The sequence below is a fragment of the Grampus griseus genome, assembly GCF_964374135.1.
Source record: "Grampus griseus genome assembly, chromosome: 8".
Taxonomy (NCBI): Eukaryota; Metazoa; Chordata; class Mammalia; order Artiodactyla; family Delphinidae; genus Grampus; species Grampus griseus.
The window spans coordinates 26,659,891-26,674,068 of record NC_139002.1 but is presented as its reverse complement, the minus strand read 5'-3'; the positions used below and the strand labels follow the sequence as shown (position 1 = coordinate 26,674,068).

Genomic DNA, 14,178 nt, shown 5'->3' with positions numbered 1-14,178 from the left:
GAATATGGAACTATAGATATCGAGGGCCGACTCTAAAGTTATAGTCAGATTTTCAACACCATGGGGGTCACTGCCCCTAACCTTCGCATTGTTCAAGGGTCAACTTTATTTCAAAATATTTTCTGAAATGTTGCTTAATAATGCAAACATTAGAAGGTAGTAAATCATGTTCTTACTTTTATTTTAGTTATGATCCTCTGCCTTTTACAAAATGAATTCTAATTCAACAACAGTTTTCAAATAATTGTGAACATTGAATTTTTAAGGCAGTTTTAACTTTAGTGTATATTTCTTTGACATTGTTTCTAGCTTCTTTTTACATACTTATCATAACTCTTAGGGAAAACCTTGGTGCTATAGACCTGTGTTAGATCCTTTGTAAACCTTAATTTTCTTTTCCATCTTCTAGCTGCAGCAGTTAATTTTTAGCACTACCTTGAGGCTCTTAAAATGGAAAAAACAACATATTCAGTTTTCCCAAGTTAGATTTTTTGTTTTAAATTTGAAAGATCTTATAAGTGGTAATTGGGTCCACAGAAGATTTGTTCATTTAGAATTCTTCTATCAAATGTTTATTATCTGCCTGTTGAGTGCCTGTGCTGCTAGAGCTAGTAATTGATTTGTTCAGCAAATAGAAATGGGATGGATACCTCTCCTAAAGAAATGGGACGTATTAGGGGTTTGAAAGGGAGATGTGGGAGAAGAATAGTAAAGGCTTGAATTGTATGAAATGACAGAACTGGCTAGGGATTCATAGATGCATTGCCAGATGGCATTGAATACTCTTTTGAATTGCTTACTACTGAGTAGTCTAGGTATAGGAGTAAAGAGGATAGACACATTCATTCAGGATTGAGGTTTGTTTTCTGAGTGTAGTGAAAGGATAAGAGGAACAGAAAGGGGTTTGGATCCAGAGAGTGATTGAAGTCTTGGAATGTGAGATTTAAGCTTGTGAAGACAGGAGTAGTAATGTGGGGAAAAAATATTGGGAACGTGGTTCTAAAGAAGTTGAAGACCGGGTTTTATTTGGATAAGGGAATGTGAGAACAGTGTTGAAGAGATTTGATTTGGTTGGTAGACAGTACATAGCACTTTTCTTTTCCACGTGTAGGTATGGAATCAACTGACAGGAAAACCCAGAATTGATTTAGATGAGAATCAGAATATCAGCTTTTTTTCTGATAGAGCTGTTTAAAGTAGGTTTGCTAATACTTCACTTTTGTTCTTGATATGCTTACTTGATCTCTGGGTAACTAATGACTTCCCTTCACAGTGGTAGGGAATTTTTACTACAAGGAGGGGAAGAGCATAGAGGAGAGAAGAAGGCATAAAACAATTCTGTCCTTTCCTTAAAACTCAGAAATCAGATACTGTCATGCTTCCATCCTTGGGGAAGAGGAAAAAGTAAAGGCACAGAAGAGGTAGAGAGTGTTATTCTAATGGAAATTTTTCCACGTGGAGTCAGACAGAATAGGGATATACTGGAAAGAAAGATTATGATACAAAGAGGGATTTTTAGTATCAGATTTATAGATAATTCATTAAAATACTTCAGAGACTTATGTTTTCACTAAACTAATAATGTTCATTTTGTCATAGGTTTCAACCTATGAGGAAAAAGAAAGGGTCAGATACTTTCATGATGATGATACTCTAAGCCTAAGTGACTTAGTCAAGAACGAAAAGATGGGAACAGCAGAAAATCAAAACAAACATTTTATGAAAATGACATCTAAGGTAAGATATATTCCTAGGATACCTTTGAATTTTGGTAAGCTGGTTACTCAGTCTACAATGATTTACTTTTCAGACACAGCTAGTTCTTTATAATCATGATTTGTTTTATTAAATTAAATCCTTTGTAAGACATATTGGAAATGTGCATTTTAGAATTGATTTGATTAGGGAGTATACTTTTGGTATTCAGGTTTTTTTTAAATAAGAATTCTGGGTTAACTTTTTAATGTATTCCATGAAAATGTTAACTATATATTTGATCTACCATTTAAGGGAATGTTTGGGGCCAGACTTTAATGTCGACAGTGTGCTGCTAGTTAGGTGACCAGTCTGTTTTATCTTGATGTTACACTAGTTCTTCATAATTATGCCACAAGGTATATATAATTTGGAGTAATATATATCATAAAGAAGGCATCTTGGAAAAATCTTAAGTCTGTTTATATGAAAATTTTGTATGTTTTTAAATGTATATCAATGTTTCATGGGTAGTAGGATGAATTTTTTTATTTCAAAATAGCATTCTTTGTTGCAAACCCTTCCATTGCAGTCCCTTCAAACATTACCATTAACACTTATAATGAAAGAGACATATGTAAAGTTAGGGTTTGACCCCACTGGAAAGATTCAGCTCACTGCCTATATTTACAAATAAAGTTTTATTGGAATACAACTATGCACCTTTGTTTACCTGTAGTCTAAGGCTGTTTTTGCTTTATAACAACTGAGCTGAATAGCTGAGACAGAGACTGTACAGCCCACAGAACTGAAAATATTTACTGTCTGGCACTTGACAGAACAAATTACCCTTCCTTGCTTACGATGGGAATTTGAACCTAGGGATCTGAAGGACAGGAGGGAGCCTTTTTACTGTATACCTTATTAGACTTTTTCTTTTAACTATGTGAATATATTACCTGGTGAAAAAATTAACTTAATGAAAACTAGAATACAGGTAACCAAGGTATCAAGTGTGTGTATGTGTATATCACAGAGAGTAAAACAAACTTGGGTTAAACAGAAATGATTAAAAAATTGTATGGGATCTTAACTTTAGCCCATTAGGATAATTTTACTTTTTATTTGGGGGGAATACTAGAAATATTCTAGGGTCTGGAAATTCACTGCAGAAAGAAGAACATATTTTTATGAAAATTTCCTTCTCAGAAATGGGGCAGTGGGACCTAATGAAACTTAAAAGCTTTTGCACAGCAAAGGAAACCATAAACAAGACCAAAAGACAACCCTCAGAATGGGAGAAAATATTTGCAAATGAAGCAGCTGACAAAGGATTAATCTCCAAAATTTACAAGCAGCTCACGCAGCTCAATATCAAAAAAACAAACAACCCAGTGCAAAACTGGGCAGAATACCTAAATAGACATTTCTCCAAAGAATACATACAGATTGCCAACAAACACACGAAAGGATGCTCAACATCACTAATCATTAGAGAAATGCAAATCAAAACTACAATGAGGTATCACGTCACACCGGTTAGAATGGCCATCATCAAAAAATCTACAAACAATAAATGCAGGAGAAAGTGTGGAGAAAAGGAAACCCTCTTGCACTGTTGGTGGGAATGTAAATTGATACAGCCACTATGGAGAACAGTATGGAGGTTCCTTAAAAAACTAAAAATAGACCTACTGTATAACCCAGCAATCCCACTACTGGGCATATACCCTGAGAAAAGCATAATTCAAAAAGAGTCACGTACCACAATGTTCACTGCAGCTCTATTTACAATAGGCAGGACATGGAAGCAACCTAAGTGTACATCAACAGATGAATGGATAAAGAAGATGTGGCACATACATACAATGGAATGTTACTCAGCCATAAAAAGAAATGAAATTGAGTTATTTGTAGTGAGGTGGATGGATCTAGAGACTGTCTTACAGAGTGAAGTAAGTCAGAAAGAGAAAAACAAATACCGTATGCTAATACATATATATGGAATCTAAAAAATATATATATTTCTGAAGAAAAACAGGGGCAGGATAGGAATAAAGATGCAGATGTAGAGAATGGACTTGAGGACACGTGGAAGAGGAAGTGTAAGCTGTGACAAAGTGAGAGAGTGGTATGGACATATATACACTACCAAACGTAAAATAGATAGCTAATGGGAAGCAGCCACATAGAACAGGGAGATCAGCTCGGTGGTTTGTGACCACCTAGAGGGGTGGGATAGGGAGGGTGGAAGGGAGACGCAAGAGGGAGGGGATATGGGGATATATGTATACGTATAGCTGACTCACTTTGTTATACAGCAGAAACTAACACACCATGTAAAGCAATTATACTCCAATAAAGATATTGAAAAAAAAAATGAAACGGGAAAGATCATTTTATTTGGAAGTCTGAATTAAATATAGTTTTAATAATTTTATCATAATCCATTCATGTTTATCCATAAGATTTAAAAACCTCATTAAAAACTTATTTTTTAAATTAATATAAAAATAAATAATTTATCAATTAAAAAGTTGTTTATTGGGCACCTAATTTATGCTGGATACCATTTAAGGTGCTGGGTGTAGCAAAGTAGTAAAGTTCGCCCTCTTGAGGAGCTTATATTTCTAGTGGATGAGACAGAAAGTGAACAAATACATGATATAAAAATTACATAACACTAATATATCACAAAATAGAAAATATTTTTGTAGGGAGTAAAACAAACTAGAAGAAGATAAGATGTTATTTTCAATAGAATGCTGAAGGAGGGCCTTTCTCTGGAGATGATGTTTCAGCAACCTTCTGAACAAAGTGAGGGAGTGATCTGTGAATATCTGGGAGAAGACTATTCATGCAGAAGAAACAACAAATGCAGAGGATCTGAAGAAGAGACAAACTTGACAAGCATTAAAAGACAGCAAGATCACACGTGACTGTGAATAGAGGGAGAAATGGAAAGACATGTAGAAGATGAAATGGTCAGATCATGTTGGATCTTTCACGCCATGGTGTAGAGCTTTTATTTTTGTTTTAAATGATGAGAAACCATTTGAAAGTTTTTATTAGGACAGTGTCATGACCTCATTTGTGTTTGGTAGTTGTCTCATAGCTCTTGTATATTGTCTTCTGTTTGTTGTTTTTTTGTTTGTTTGTTTTTTGGTCTTTGTTCTCTTTGCTTTTCAGTTGTGGAAGTTTCTGTTGTCATATCCTCAAGCTCAGAGATTTTTTCCTCAGCCTTGTCCAGTCACTAATGAATCTATCAAAGGCATTTGTCATTTCTGTTATAGTGATTTTGATCTCTAGCATTTCGTTTTGGTTATTTCTTAGAATTTTCATCTCTCTGCTTACATTATCCATCTGTTCTTTGTGACCCTATGCCCCTGGACTGTGAATTTCACCAGTACTTCTCAGTTTTTTTTCCACTTAGTTGGGATAGAATGGCTAGAAGGGGATGGAGTTGGATGTTTCCCTTCCTTCAGGTAGGTTAGGCTCTGACAAAACCCCAGCAGGTAAAACTCTGGCACAATAGTTTCTATGAAGGGGCAGGCCTTGTTAAGTAAAACAGAATGCCCTGGTATATTTCAAAATGTTTCCTTTTACCTTCCCCCTGTTGAAAGTCATAGGGGATTTTTTTCCTGATCTTTAGTCTGAGTACCTGGTAGAGCTCCAAGAGGTAAAATTCACAAAAGTTTGAGGGCCCCCCCCCATGACTGGATTCCCCTAGGAATTTTAACTCTTAAATTTGTCCACACTGAGCCTCCTGCAACTTATCAATTACAGTTTAGGTTTTCCTACCCTGGCACTGGTTCTCACAGAACCACTGGTTTCTGCGCATATAAATTATGATCCTTTGTATCCACCCGACTGTCTCTCCATTTTTGGGGGCAGTCACTTTCATGATGGATCTAAAAAGAGCTGTCGATTTTTCAGTTTGTTCAGCTTTGTACTTGTTGGTGTGATAGGGTGGTGACTTCTCAGCCTCTGAAATGCCAGTCTGGAAACTGCTGGTTTATGTTTTAAAAGACTTTTCTGGTGGCTCTTTTGAGAAGGTAATGTAGATAGGCAAGAGTGGAAGCAGGGAGAATATTTAGGAGGGTATTTAATTAATTCAGATAGTGCCTTGGGTTAGGGTGGTAAACTGGTGAGAAATATTAAGATTTGGGGCAATGCTGGTGCCATTTATTGAAGTAGAAAAACTTTGCAGTGGGACAATTTTTCAGGAGGTGGGAGATGAAGAATGCTGTTTATGGACATGTGAAGTATGCCCATTAGCCATTCACGTGGTAGTGTGGAGTGACTGCCCGTGGATCTCTGGGTATATGTTGGTTCTCCCATATAGACTTAGATGCTGTTAACATTTAAATGTACTTAAAGCCATGGGAGTTAAGAAGTGATTAATGAGGAGAGTCTGAAGACTGAACTGAGCACTGTCTGAAAGAAGACAAAATAGATTCAACAAATGAGATTGAGAAAGTACAGCCAGCGAGGAAAAGCCAGAAGGAAAACTTAGGGTGTAGTGTTTCAGAAACCAGAGAAGACAAGAAGGAGGTTGTGAATAACTGTGTCAGCTGTTTCTGAGAGATAGAGTAAGATCTTCAAAGATGGAAAAGTGACCATTGATTTGGCATTGGGGAGGTTTCTGGTGACTTTTTTTTTTTTTTTTTGGCCGTGCCATGCAGCTTGTGGGATCTGTTCCCCAACCAGGGATTGAACCTGGTCCCCAGCAGTGAAAGCCCCAAGTCCTAACCACTGGACCGCCAAGGGAATTCCCCTGGTGACTTTCATAAGTGTGATTTCCTTGGTCTTCTAAGGAGAAAAGCCTGATTATAATGTGTTCAAGAGTGAATGTGAGAATAGTTAGTGGAGAGATATCTTTAGAAAGGAGCTGGTTACTGTCCATCAGTAGGAGAGGCACAGATACAGGTAGGTCTGTAAATGTGGTAGTAGAAAAATGACCTAGTTTTCCTCTTATTGCCTCTGTTAGTTTAGTGAAAGGACTCAGGTATCAGCTGAGATTGATGATGAAGAAGGGGTATTAGAGGTTTGAGAAGAAAGTGTGAAATGGTTTTTGAGAAAACCAGTGAATGAAATAAAGTAGGAATCTCAGGCAGTGCTGAAGGTCCATCTAAGGTTTATGGTTATAAATTTAAAATAAAACATGTCAGGGCATTTGTGTATTTTCCTTATAACATGTTTCAAGAGGCTTAGTTTTATTGAATTATGAGACAATAATCATGACTTGTTCTGTGTTTTGCATATTTCACCACTATTGGTTATTGCTTTAAGAATACAAATTTATAATATTTTTTCTTTTGTTTCATTTGTATATTAGAGGTCTTTTAGTATTTGTACTGTAAAGGATTGTTTTTACTTATTAATTGATTTGGCAGTAATTGTGATTGAAGATATTTGATCGGTTTCTGGGAACATTTTGAGTCTTTAACTTTTTAAAATTTAAGTTTACTAAGCTAGAACATTATAAAAGATACAGTGGGATGTCACCAAAATGGCTGAGTAAGAGACCCCACCCTCTGTCATCCCTGAAAGATCAATGGTTAGGTAGCTATCTGTGAGTGAAAACAGATCTGGGAGAGCTCCTGAAAGATCAATGGTTAGGTAGCTATCTGTGAGTGGAAACAGATCTGGGAGAGCTCTAGAGTCTACTTAAGAAACTTCAGCAGCATAGTGGAACAAAAAACTTGAGAATGACTGCACAGAAAGGGAAGGAAGACTGCTTCTCTTTGCCTGGATCATCCTGTCGCCCAAGCTGGTATTGCTCAATGCCAAGAGAGATTTCCCCAGGTGAAAAGAGTTCCCCTTGCAGGGAAAAGAAGAGTGGGTGAGGGACCAGCTTTCCCCAGTGTTTTGTGGCACCACATGAAGGTACCACTCAGTTTCACCCTGCCTAGAGATCAGAAAAGCTGAGATATATAGAGAAGCTAGGAACAAGGAAGAAAATCAGAGCATACTAGGCAGGAGTGATCATGTTTCCCAGTGATTTACTCTGTAGACAGTCAAAACATTTGCTACTGAAGAAACTAATGGCCAACACAGCTGCTGTGAAACACTTGCAGATTTCACCAGCTTTCACCACCTAGGTATTTTCATTTGCTGATGCCAGCTGACCGAGTCCCTTCCTGTTCCCTACCCACCTCCTGGAGCCTGAGAACTGCCCTTGCAGCCAGCCTAGGCCTCTGCAGCTGCAGGAGTACAACATGACAGCCTAGACCGCTATGGCTGACCCCCACCACCATGTGTGTGCTCAGGGCTAGCCCTTCCAGATGTGTACTTGCGCACTGCCAACCTGACACCTTTTCCCAGCCTCCACTGCCATGTGCATGCCCTGGGGGAGACTGTGTAGCTACAGAAGAGCATGCCAACACCTAGGGTCCCTGCAGGTACTTCTGGGCCTGGATCAGTCTCTCTTTTCTGTCACTGGCCTATATCACTGTGCTCACCTGCAGCTAGCCCACTAGCTGTGCACAGGCACACCTCCACTTCCATGTGCCTGTGGCAAGACCCAATAGCCATGGTAGTGAATGCTGATGGTTGAGACTCCCACAGCTGTCAGTGCACCCATAGTATACTCTGGCCTTTGCTGCCTACCCTGGCCCCCACCACTATATGTGTGATTGCAACCAGCCTCTGCCATTCACTATACAAGCACCTGCAGCTGGCTCCTGCATCTGTGTGTCTTTACACCTCTGGCTCCAGCCACTACTGCTACTTGCCCTGGTCCCTAGCTGCTGAAGACCCCAACAGCTCTTACAGCTCTTACAGCATTTGTGGACCCCCTGCAGTACCTACCAAGGACCACACAGTTTTTGATGCTGCAGACCGCAGTGACTTGAGCTGACAAGGCACTGTACTCCCCTGAACCCAGTGCCACCACATGCCCTTGCCCCACCCACAAGTGAACATTTTCCCTTAGTAAAGTCATTCCATAAAGTCTGGAAGAGGTACCTGCTTCTTCAGTTGCTCAGATATCTGTGCAAGGCTACAGTGATCATGAAGAATCAGTGAAAGAGACTCCACCAAAGGAATATAGTAAATCTCCAGTAAGTGGCTTCCCCAAAAAGGAGATACAGGAAATATCTGGCAAAGAATTCAAAATAATTTCTCTAAAGATGCTCAGAGAGCTGTAAGAGAACTGGATAAGCAATTTAACAATATCAGGAAAACAATATAAGAACAAAATAGAAAGTTCAACTAAGAAATAGAAAACAAAAAAGAACCCAGCAAACTTTGGAGCTGAAGAATACAGTGACTGAACCAAATAATTCAGTAGAGATCTTCAACAACCGACTAGACCAAGCAGAAGAGCTTGAAGACAGATCATTTGAAATTATCCAGTCAGAGAAGCAAAAAGGAAAAGAATGAAAAGGAATGAAGAAAGCCAGTGGGTCTTACAGTACACCACTAACAAAAACAATCTATGCATCATTGGAGTCCCAAAGGAGAAGAGAGAGAGAAAGAGGTAGAAAGCTTAATTAAAGAAATAATGGCTGAGAACTTCCCTAACTTAGGGAGAGAGTTAAACATCCAAGTTCATGAAGCTAATAGGTTACCCCAAAATCTCAACCTGAACCAGTCGTCTCCAAGATAACAATATAATAAAACTCTAAAGTCAAAGAAAAAGAATTCTTCTGTGTTGCTGTTGGGTGAAATGTTCTGTACATATCTGTAAGGTCCACCTGGCCTAAAGTTTAGTTCTAGCCCAGTGTTTCTTTATTGCCTTTCTATTTAGATGATCTGACCATTGATGAAAGCGGGATATTGAAGTCTTCTAGTATTACTGTGTTACTATCTATCACTCTCTCCAGATCTGTATTTGGTTAATATATTGGGTTGGCCAAAAAGTTTGTTCGAGTTTTTCTGTAAGCTTGTACAGAAAACCCAAACAAACTTTTTGGCCAACCCAATATTTAGGTGCTAGGAAGTTGGGTGCATATATGTTAACAATTAGCATTTCCTCTTGATGAGTTGAGTCCTTTATTATTATATAAGGACATTTCTTCTCAAGTTCACATGGAACATTCTCCAGGATAGATTATATGTTAGGTCACAAAATAAGGCTTAATTAAATAACACACTCCTGAACAAACAGTAGGCCAAAGATGAAATCAAAAGGGAAATAAAAAATATATTAAAAAATGAAAATCGAAATACAACATACCAAAACTTATGGAATGCAACAAAGCAGTGCTAAGACGCTAAGTTTATAATGCTAAACACCTACATTTAGAAGAAAAGAAGGTAACAAATAAAGAACCTAACTTTATACCTTAAGGAGCTAAAAAAAAAAAAAAGAATAAGCTAAGCCTAAAGTTAGCAGAAGGAAGAAGATAAACAAAGATTAGAACAGAAATAAATGAACTAGGAAATATAAGCACAACAGAAAAGATCAACAAAACTAAGAGTTGGGTTTTTGAAAAGATAAAATTGACAAGCCTTTAGCTAGACTTACAAAGAAAAAAAGAGAGGACTGAACTAAAATTATAAATGAAAGAGGAGATATTACAACTGATACCACAGAAGTGCAAAGATCATAAGAGACTACTATGAACAATTATATGCTAACAAATTGGACAACTTAGGTGTTATGGATGAATTCCTAGAAAGATACAACCTACCATGTCTGAATCATGAAGAAAAAGAAAATCTGAACAGATCAGTAATAAGTAAGGAAATTTGTTTTCAATAATCAGAAACTTCCCACCAAAGAAAAGCCAAGGACCAAAAAGGAAAGGGAGGTAAGACTGTCTCTATTTGCAAGTGACGTGATATTATATATAGAAAACTGATTTTTTTATTCCATCAAAAAACTGTTAGAACTAATCAACGAATTCAGTAAAGTTTCAGGATACAAAATCAATATACAAAAATTAGTTGCATTTCTGTACACTAATAACAAGCTATCAGAAAAAAAGGTTTTAAAAATTCAACATCCTTTCATGATAAAAACTTTCAAGAAATTGAATATAGATGGAACATACCTCAACACAATAAAGATCATATATGTGAAATCCACAGCTAACATAATACTTAACAGTGAAAAGTTGGAAGCATTCACTCTAAGATTAGAAATGAGACAAGGGTATCTGCTTTCACCACTCCTATTCAGGATAGTAGTGGATGTGCTAGCCAGAACAGTTAGGCAAGAAAAAGAAATAAAAGGAATCCACACTGAGAAGGAAGAAGTAAAATTTTCTTTGCTGATATGATTTTCTATATAGAAAATCTTAAAGAATCTACCAAAAACTGTTAGAACTAATAAATGATTCAGTAAAATCTCAGGATACAAACTCAACACACCAAAGTCAATTACATTTGTATACACTAGGAATGACCTATCTGAAAAAGAAATAAAGCAATCCCATTACAGTAGCATGAAGAACAATAAAATACTTAGGAATAAATTTAATCAAGGAGGTGAAAGATCTGTATACTGAAAGCTATAATACATTGGGGAAAGAAATTGAAGACAGAAATAAATGAAAAGCTATCCTGTGTACATGGACAGAAGAGTTAATACTATAAAAATTTCCATACTAACCAAAACCATCTATACATTCAGTTCAGTCTCTATCAAAATTCCATTGTCATTTTTTACAGAAAAAGTAAAAATTCTAAAGTTTGTATGGAACTGCAAAAGATTCCAAATAGCCAAAGAAATCTTGAGAGAGAAGAAAGCTTAGAGGCATTACACTTCCTGATTTCAAACTATATTACAAAGCTGTAGTAATCAAAACAGTATGGTACTGGCATAAAAACAGACACATAGACCATTGGGACAGAATTGAGCACCTAGAAATAAACCTCTGCATGTATGTATGGTCAACTAGTATTTGACAATGGAGCCAAGAATACTTAATGGGGAAAGGATAATCTTTTCAATAAAGGATGTTTGGAAAACTGGATATTCACATGCAAAATAATGAAATTGAACATCTTTCTTAACACTTCTCACAAAAATTAACTTAAAATAGATTAAAGACTTAAATGTAAGACCTAAAACTAAAATTCTTAGGAGAAAACGTAGGGCGGAAAATGCCATGACATTGGTCTGGGCAATGATTTTTTTTTGGATATGACACCAAAAACACAAGGAAGAAAACCAAAAATTGACAAGTGGGACTACATCAAACTAAAAAGCTTATGAAAAGGCAACCCACAGAATGGGATAAAATATTTGCAAACCATTTCTCTGATAAGGGGTTAATGTCCAAAATAATAGCAAAAAAATCCCTCAATATAACTCATATATAACTAAATAGCAAAAAAAAAAAAAAATCTGATTTCAAATGGACAGAAGACTTTAATAGGCAAAGTTTTCTAAAGAGGACATGCAGATGTCCAACAAATACATGTAAAGATGCTCAGTGTCACTAATCTTCAGTGAAATGCAAATCAAAAACCACAATGAGATATCTTACACTTGTTTGAATCATGTTATCAAAAAGTGAAGAAACAACAAATGCTGATGAGGATGTGGAGAAAAGAAGGAACCCTGGTGCATTGTTAGTGTGAATGTAAATTGTTGGTACAGCCGTTGTGGAAAAATAGTATGGATGGTCCTCAAAAAATTAAAAATAGAACTACCATATGATTCAGCAATTCCACTTCTGGGTATATAGCCAAAGAAGATGAAGTCACTATCTTAAAGACACTTGCACCCCGATGTTCATTGCAGCATTATTCACCAAAACCGTGACTTGGAAACATGCTAAGTGTCCATTGATGGATGAATGGATAAAGAAAATGTGAGATACACACACACACACACACACACACACACACACAAGAATATTAGACATTAAAAAAAGAAAAAAAGAAGAGAAGATCCTGCCATTTGCACCAGTGTGGTTGAACCTTGAAGGCATTATGCTAACTGAAATAAGTCAGACAGAGAAAGACAATTTGTATGATCTCACATGCGTGTGGAATCTAAAAACATCAAACTCCTAGAAATAAAAAGTAGAATGGTGGTTGCCAAGTGATGAGGGGTGGAGGAAAATGTTGGTCAAAGGTAAAATCTTTCAGTTATAAGATGAATAAGGTCTGGCAATCTAATGTACAGCATGGTATCTTTGGTTAACAATACTGTATTGTATTCTTTTTTTTTTTATAAATTTATTTATTTATTATTTTTGGCTGCTTTGGGTCTTCATTGCTGCGCGTGGGCCTTCTCCAGTTGCAGCGAGCTGGGGCCACTCTTCCTTACAGTGCGGGGGCTTCTCTTGTTGTGCAGCACGGGCTCCAGGCACACAGGCTTCAGTAGTTGTGGCTTGTGGGCTTTGGTAGTTGTGGCTCATGGGCTCCAGAGCGCAGGCCCAGCACTTGTGGCTCACGGGCCCAGTTGCCCTGCGGCATGTGGGATCCTCCCAGACCAGGGCTCGAACCCATGTCCCCTGCATTGGCAGGAGGATTCCCAACCACTGCGCCACCAGGGAAACCCTGTATTGTATTCTTGAAAGTTGCTATGAGAGTAGAGCTTTAATGTTCTCACTTTAACAACAATAACAAAACAGGAATTATGTTAAGGTGACGGATGTGTTAACTCACTTTATTGTGGTAAACACATTTTGCAATTTGTAAGTATCAAATCACCACATTGTACACCTTAAATTTACACAGTGTTAAATGTCAATTATCATCTCAATAAAGCTAGAGAACACTTATTAGTGATATTTGACCCTTAAAAGTTCTGTTCCAAGTTTATATTATTTACAACAGAAAATTTTGACATACAAAATAGTATCCCAGTTTTATAAAATGACATGTTTTGGATTAAATAGTCACATGAAATCATTATTAAATAGATTCATAAGAAGTATTCCTAGCATAGACAGTAGGCACTCAATAAATGTTCTTTTTCCCTACCTTCTGTACATTTTTCACACTATTTATAAATAAATGCTTACTGTTTTAAAAATATGATTTAGATATTACCTAATAATTTTTAGCAGAAATCAGCCAGATCTCATAGCAGTAAGTAAATGTACAAACTGGGCACACTTTTGAGTGTGCAACTGATACACACACATAAAATCCAGATTTTGAAAAAAAAATTGACCTAATTTATGTACTGTTGAATTTGCAGTAGTTAAAATTTTTACAAGGGTGTAGTTTTTATTCAAACAAACTGTTTTCTTTTTATTATTTAATGAAGCTGTTAATTTGGTTGTAGCAGCTAAGGAAGTACAATAAGTACCATCCCATTTGTTTTATCAATTTTTTTAAGTTTTTCATGTCTTTTTTTTTTTTTGGCTGAAGATTGATTTGTATATGATAGCAGAAGGAAGAAAGTTGACTTGAATCATATTAGGTAATTTCTCACAGAAAAAGGTAAACTTTTTTTAAAGTATGTAGAGTAATGCCAGTCCCTACCTATATGCAGTAGAGCTAATGGACTCACAAGTTACTATAGAAATGCTGATTTGACATTGTGAGCTTTTGTTCTTCATGGCTAATAAT

General features: G+C 36.8%; 1 protein-coding gene across 1 annotated transcript in view; it reads left to right on the top strand.

The window, feature by feature from the left end:
• Positions 1 to 14,178, top strand: part of CWF19L2 (CWF19 like cell cycle control factor 2) — a 193,664-nt gene that overhangs the window by 107,950 nt on the left and 71,536 nt on the right. The window contains exon 12 of the mRNA XM_082660925.1: positions 1,600 to 1,737. Within this exon, the coding sequence (XP_082517051.1) occupies positions 1,600 to 1,737 (138 nt within the window). The remainder of the gene's footprint in view (positions 1 to 1,599; positions 1,738 to 14,178) is intronic.